At 43.7% G+C, this 7521-nt stretch overlaps 1 protein-coding gene across 3 annotated transcripts in view; it reads left to right on the forward strand.

Moving 5' to 3' along the window:
- The window catches only part of LOC142587466 (uncharacterized), a 55654-nt gene extending 49221 nt beyond the window's left edge, over positions 1–6433 (forward strand). For all 3 annotated transcript variants that reach the window (XM_075698510.1, XM_075698509.1, XM_075698508.1), the window contains exon 5: positions 5900–6433. In XM_075698510.1, the coding sequence (XP_075554625.1) occupies positions 5900–5923 (24 nt within the window). In that variant the 3' untranslated portion in view covers positions 5924–6433. The remainder of the gene's footprint in view (positions 1–5899) is intronic.
- The last annotated feature ends 1088 nt before the right edge of the window (positions 6434–7521 follow it).

Raw genomic sequence — 7521 nt, forward strand, 5'->3', positions numbered from 1 at the left:
AGATAACTTCGCCTCAATTAACACCGAAGGTCGTGGGTTTGACTTCCACCAAAGGTCGTGTGTGCGAGTGTCCTAAATAAGCATATCCTAATGAACTTTCCATAACTAATGCCAAAGATAATTTTTTTAATTACGGGGTTTTACGTGCCAAAATCACTTTCTTATTATGAGGCACGCCGTAGTGGATGACTCCGGAAATTTCAACCACCTGGGGATCTTTAACGTGCACCTAAATCTAAGTACACGGGTGTTTTCGCATTTCCCCCCCGTCGAAATGAGGCCGCCATGGCCGGGATTCAATCCCGCGATCTCGGGCTCAGCAGCTCAACACCATAGCCACTGAGCAACCACGGAGGGTGCCAAAGATGATGGTTTCGACTCCCACTAAAGCTGAAGCGTTTGGCCACCAGCTATAGTGCCATAATGTCAGACAGTCATATTTTGGTAACGCCCGACGGTAAATTTGTTGTCCCATAAACCGTCCAAGTTTCTGCCGTAATAGAAAGAAACTAGAATCAACGCCATGAAATGACATCAGTTATCGGAAACTCCAGAAAAACGCAGGCGGGCCTCTGCAGCATTAGCGAGTTTTACCATGCTCCGCAACGAAAACGGAGCAATGATGCGCACATCTCCTAAATCGCAAATAAGCAATTCAGATTCATTTTCCCGGGGAGAAGTTGCTACACGTTCGGCAAGTCTTGGGAGTAGGCTAGCTGATATACTTTCACAGTTAGTGTAGAAGTGTGCATGTCTATCCTTTCGTCCATCGTATTTTCTGCTTGATACTTCAAGTGCACTCGTGTTGGATATGTTGCGCGAACGTTTGCAGCTGAGTTCCAACGCGAAACAGCTCTGGGCTAAGCAAAAAGCATTTCGGAAGAATAATTTCCTGCTGAAGGCTTGACGGCTTTCGCAATAGCACACATAAAGCATCGCAGTTCACAGACCGTGGTGACATCATGATCAGCAGAGGTATTGTGAACAAGGACATTCAAATAGTTGCCATGAGTTTTGAGTTATACAGACATGGGGAAGAGCATCAATGAAATTATCTTTAATTGCGTGTTCGGCACGTAGCCTACACTCTAAGAACAGTTTAAACCCTTTTGCGTGCCCCTTCTGCCACACAACAACAATCGTCATCTGCCTTGATACGTTTCCTTTCTTTAACTCTGCGAGCCCGGAACTTTCCAATAACGAACGACACGCGCGTTATCACCATAGAACAGTTTACACCCTTCGGAGTGCCCCTGCTGATAACGCGCGTGCCGTTCGTTACTGGAAAGTTCCGCGCTCGCAGCGTTAAAGAAAGGAAACGCATCAAGGTAGATGACGATTGTTGTTGTGTGGCAGAAGGGGCACGCAAAAGGGTGTAAACTGTTTTTAGAGTGTATGTGTTACTGGCACACCAAAAAGAGGAAGAGAAACACAGACGAGCGAAGATACAAGTAATGTGCAAAAAAATACAGGTGCAAAGTAGATGAGTAGGAAAAGAACATGATCAAAATGAAAAGGAAGTAGAATTGGTAGGTCGCGAATATTATTGGGCCCCAATCGCATCACCTGAGTTCATATCGCTGCCACATTACAGTCGCACCGGGATAGCATAAAGAACTCCGACATAAAGGACTCCGGCAGCAAACAAAACGCGCGTCTGGTTAACCTCCCTGCCTTTACTCTCCTTGATTTCTTTCTTTCTCTCTTTTACTGCGCTAAGCAATTAGGCACTAGCATTCTATGCAACGTCACAAAGAAGCTTATTCGCAGATAAATAAATTTTTTCATTCTCACAGTGCTAGTGTTGGATGTCTGTGACCCCGTTAGTTTTTCATGAACTTTGACAAAAGTTCTGCAGTTTTTCCCTTTCGATATCATAGCGGGTTCACATGTACAACACGTGTTCTGTAGTCCCGGGTATATAGCACGCCATCTAGTCCTGAGTGACTGCATACAACGTTAAGCATGCATCTACAGCGCTCAGAGGTTGGATGTGCCGTCATAGAATACGTTTCTGCCTCAACGAAATCAATGAGCCAGATATTTGCCGAACGAACGAATAACGGTAACTTCACAGCAAAAAAAAATTATGCTTCTTAAGCAACGGTAAGGTGTAATCAACGAAAATAGGCCTGGAGTGTGGCCTGATTCCGGTGACCAGAACCGGTAACACACTCCCTCACCAGAGCAGCACTGGCCACCCTGGTGCAGTACTTGGCCACAACCTCCTATATGAACACGACAATCAAACGCCGGCCCTCAGTCCCCAGCTGCTGCGAAGCAACTGACCACGGCGGCGGTCAGATCTGTGACGCTGCAGAGGGTGCTAAGAATACCTGGCTCCGGACAGGCCGCCATTGGAATCTGAACCTGGCAACGTTTAACGTTAGAACGCTATCCAGTGAGGCGAGTCTAGCAGTGTTATTGGAGGAATTAGAGGGTAGTAAATGGGATATAATTGGGCTCAGTGAGGTTAGGAGGACAAAAGATGCATATACAGTGCTAAAAAGCGGGCATGTACTGTGTTACCGGGGCTTAGCAGAGAGACGAGAACTAGGAGTCGGATTCCTGATTAATAAGGAAATAGCTGATAACATACAGGAATTCTATAGCATTAACGAGAGGGTGGCAGGTCTTGTTGTGAAACTTAATAAGAGGTACAAATTGAAGGTGGTACAAGTCTATGCCCCTACATCCAGTCATGATGACCAGGAAGTCGAAAGCTTCCATGAAGACGTGGAATCGGCGATGGGTAAAGATGGGCGACTTCAATGCCAAGGTAGGCGCGAAGCAGGCTGGAGACAAGGAAGTGGGGGATTATGGCATAGGCACTAGGGATAGCAGGGGAGAGTTATTAATAGAGTTTGCGGAACAGAATAATATGCGTATAATGAATACCTTCTTCCGCAAGCGTGATAGCCGTAAGTGGACCTGGAGGAGCCCGAATGGCGAGACTAGAAATGAAATTGACTTCATACTATGCGCTAACTCTGGCATCATACAAGATGTGGACGTGCTCGGCAAAGTGTGCTGCAGTGACCACAGGATGGTAAGAACTCCAATTAGCCTAGACCTGAGGAGGGAACGGAAGAAACTGGTACATAAGAAGCCCATTAATGAGTTAGCGGTAAGAGGGAAAATAGAGGAATTCCAGATCAAACTACAGAACAGGTATTCGGCTTTAACTCCGGAAGAGGACGTTAGTGTTGAAGCAATGAACGAAAATCTTGTGGGCATCATTAAGGAGTGTGCAATAGAAGTCGGTGGTAACTCCGTTAGACAGGAAACCAGTAAGCTATCGCAGGAGACGAAAGATCTGATCAAGAAACACCAATGTATGAAAGCGTCTAACCCTACAGCTAGAATAGACATGGCAGAACTTTCGAAGTTAATCAACAAGCGTAAGACAGCTGACATCAGGAAGTATAATATGGATAGAATTGAACATGCTTTCAGGAACGGAGGAAGCCTAAAAGCAGTGAAGAAGAAACTAGGAATTCGCAAGAATCAGATGTATGGGTTAAGAGAGAAAGCTGGCAATATCATTACTAATATGGATGAGATAGTTCAAGTGGCTGAGGAGTTCTATAGAGATTTATACAGTACCAATGGCACCCACGACGATAATGGAAGGGAGAATAGTCTAAAGGAATTCGAAATCCCACAGATAACGCCGGTAGAAGTAAAGAAAGCCTTGGGAGCTATGCAAAGGGGGAAGGCAGCTGGGGAGGATCAGGTAACAGCATATTTGTTGAAGGATGGTGGGCAGATTGTTCTAGAGAAACTGGCCACCTTGTATACGCAATGCCTCATGACTTCGAGTGCACCGGAATCTTGGAAAAACGCTAACATAATCTTAATCTATAAGAAAGGGGAGGCCAAAGACTTGAAAAATTATAGACCGATCAGCTTACTGTCCGTTGCCTACAAAGTATTTACTAAGGTAATTGCAAATAGAATCAGGAACACCTTAGACTTCCGTCAATCAAAGGACCAGGCAGGATTCCGTAAAGGCTACTCAACGATAGACTATATTCACACTATCAATCAGGAAATAGAGAAATGTGCGGAATATAACCAACCCTTATATATAGCTTTCATTGATTACGAGAAAGCGTTTGATTCTGCCGAAACCTCAGCAGTCATGGAGGCATTACGGAATCAGGGTGTAGGCGAGCCATATGTAAAAATACTGAAAAATATCTATAGCTGTCCCACAGCCACCGTAGTCCTCCATAAGGAAAGCAACAAAATCCCAATAAAGAAAGGTGTCAGGCAGGGACATACGATCTCTCCAAAGCTCTTCACAGCGTGTTTACAGGAGCTATTCAGAGACCTGGATTGGGAAGAATTGGGGATAAGAGTTAATGGAGAATACCTTAGTAACTTGCGATTCGCTGATGATATTGCCTTGCTTAGTAACTCAGGGGACCAACTGCAATGCATGCTCACTGACCTGGAGGGGCAAAGCCGAAGAGTGGGTCTAAAAATTAATGTGCAGAAAACTATAGTAATGTTTAACAGTCTCGGAAGAGAACAGCAGTTTACAATAGGTAGTGAGGCACTGGAAGTGGTAAGGGTATACATCTACTTAGGACAGGTAGTGACTGCGGATCCGGATCATGAGATTCAAATAATCAGAAGAATAAGAATGGGCTGGGGTGCGTTTGGCAGGCATTCTCAGATCATGAACAGCAGGTTGCCATTATCCCTCAAGAGAAAAGTTTATAACAGCTCTGTCTTACCAGTACTTACGTAAGGGCTGAAACCTGGAGGCTTACGAAAAGGGTTCTACTTAGATTGAAAACGACGCAACGAGCTATGGAAAGAAGAATGATAGGTGTAACGTTAAGGGATAAGAAAAGAGCAGATTGGGTGAGGGAACAAACGTGAGTTAATGATATCTTAGTTGAAATCAAGAAAAAGAAATGTGCATGCGCAGGACACGTAATGAGAATGGAAGATAACCGATGGTCATTAGGATTTACGGAATTGATCCCAAGGAAATGGAAGCGTAGCAGAGGGCGGCAGAAAGTTAGGTGCGCGGATGAGATTAAGAAGGTTGCAGGGACAACATGGCCACAATTAGCACATGACCGGGGTAGTTGGAGAAGTATGGGAGAGGCCTTTGCCCTGCAGTGGGCATAACCAGGCTGATGATGATGATGATGATGATGACGAAAGTACATCTAAAAAGCTAATGCAAGGGGAAAATAGAAACTGAGAAAAGTTCAGAGTGTAGTGCAAACAAAAATCAAGACGGATGAGCCCTACGCATAATTTCGCACGCTTGTAGCACACTTTAGCTTGTCGTCTATGAGATATCATCGAAAACATGAAACAGCTCCTTTCATTATTCAGCTTATACCTGCAAAGTCTTGTTGAGCAATGGGGGAGCACTAGTCCTCGTCGTCCAAACTGTCCAAAGGTGACGTGAGTGCGACGTCGGTCCGTCTGATAAAGAAAGGCCTGTCCTACTTGAGCGTCAAAAGGGCGCCAGCAAGGGAGCGGTGCTTTCTATCAATAGCTGTTACGATGCTACATTTTTTTATGTTTATATAGCAACGATATCAACATTTAAGAGGGGTTTCGGATCTTCAGGAAAATTTTAAATTGACTCTGTGCAATACCTTAAAATAAAAAGTAGATGCATATTGCACCAAAAGCTTGCAAAGAAAGGGCGAAAAGAACAGCGGGCACACGTACACCAGTTCTCGGTTCAATTACATTTAAAAAGATGGCCGAACGTTCTGCTCTGTTGACCTTTGAATATCATTTCAAAAGTTCTCCACGATAGTCGCTAGATGAACTGTACGTATACTAACTTCATTTGCTGGCAAGTGTATAGAAATCAATTCTCAGTGAACCTTCTTACTGTACATATTTTTTTCTTTTGCAGTCTTTAGACTTGACCTACGAGTGAAGAATTCTTCGATAGAAACGGAACCCCAAACTATCTGCTTTCAATATTTTCTTGAAGCATATGACTACTACCGAAACAAGCCTCCGTTCCCGGATATCAAGAATAGGACACTCTATAATTCTTCATGTCAAGCGATACTTCAATCACCCCAAAGTGGATGTTAACTGACATAATCACTATGCTTGAAACAGGAGCCTGGGACTAAAGTTTTTCGGGATTATCATGGCTCTTCATTCTTTTTCGCTATCGTCTTTGGCTTGCGCGATACCGCGTAGATTATGTAGTATTTCGTGCGCCATCGAAACAATTTCTTATTTTCCTTTTTTTAAAGGCGGTTATGTTCTATTTCCTTTCTTTCTGCAAATTTCAGCGTGGTTTCACGGCTCTGACAACCTTGTTCGTTTTATCGTTTTTGTATAAGCTATACTTCCTTAGTTTAATGCATAATTGAAGGGCAATACGAATTAAATACTCCAAAGTACAAGAGTAATTAAAAGCTGAAGCTTTTTTCATCAATGCCTTTTTTTGTTTCTTTCTTTTTCGTGGTCTCCCCAACAAACCTGAGCAACACTCAATGGGACATCACGAATGGAAGGAATGAACAAAGTCTTGCCCATTCTTTCAATTCGTTGTGTTCCATGCACTGTTGCAATGTTTGGCTATCAGATTTGCCAACCGGAAAAACTTTTCATCTCACCTGTTTGGTGATGCGCCTTGCTTGCGCTATGTAATACTGCGCATGGTAAGTAAATAAGCAGGTTATAAATGCTAGTATTTTGCTAGTAGATGTGTTATCGTTTGTTTGCGGTCCAGCCTAACCATACCCTCCTCTAACAGCACTCTTTTCGCAAAATCGAGTGGTGCGTAATGACATAGTTATACCGTCATTGAAGTTGCTTTTAAGATGGCACACGCTAGGGCCTCCCGCGTATCCTCTCCATAGCTGGAAGCCTCTACAAGGGAGAAAGGGAGAAATGAAATTCTGGGGCTCCAAGTGCGAAAACCTTGACATGATTATGAGGCCCAATGTAGGGATACTCCGGAATAATTCTGTCCACCAGGTTTGTTTGTTTCTTTAACGTGTAGCCAATGCACGTTGCAATACATGAAAACCAGAATCGCTCTTCTAAGTAATTTCCGAGTGTGGCTGTCATGAGCTTTTCCAAACTCGTCACAGACTGTAGAACCACTTTGATAATCAGTGGCTGTCGCTGTAAATAACGCAACATTATATTTTAAAAGTATCAATTGCATTTTCTGCAAAACACAAGTCTTTCAATTTTCGCCGGAGACAAAGCAAGCGGTCGATGCTGCGCTACATCTCAGGCCAAAAGATATTTTGCAGTCGCATGATGATGATGATGTGTGGTGTTTTGTGGCGCAAGGGCCAAGTGTGGCCAAAGAGCGCCAGGCCGGTGCTAATGTGTTCGCAATGGAGCTATGATTGACGAATGCAGATGATACGGTGGCTGTATAGGAGCCTAAAAACAATTGCTCTAGTGTGCATAAAAACCTATAGAAGATAAAATTATGCCAATGATTAATGGGCTGTACAATGAACACGAAATACGCATTGTAAGATAATTATCAGATAGTGG

Source organism: Dermacentor variabilis, chromosome 7, assembly GCF_050947875.1.
Source record: "Dermacentor variabilis isolate Ectoservices chromosome 7, ASM5094787v1, whole genome shotgun sequence".
Taxonomy (NCBI): Eukaryota; Metazoa; Arthropoda; class Arachnida; order Ixodida; family Ixodidae; genus Dermacentor; species Dermacentor variabilis.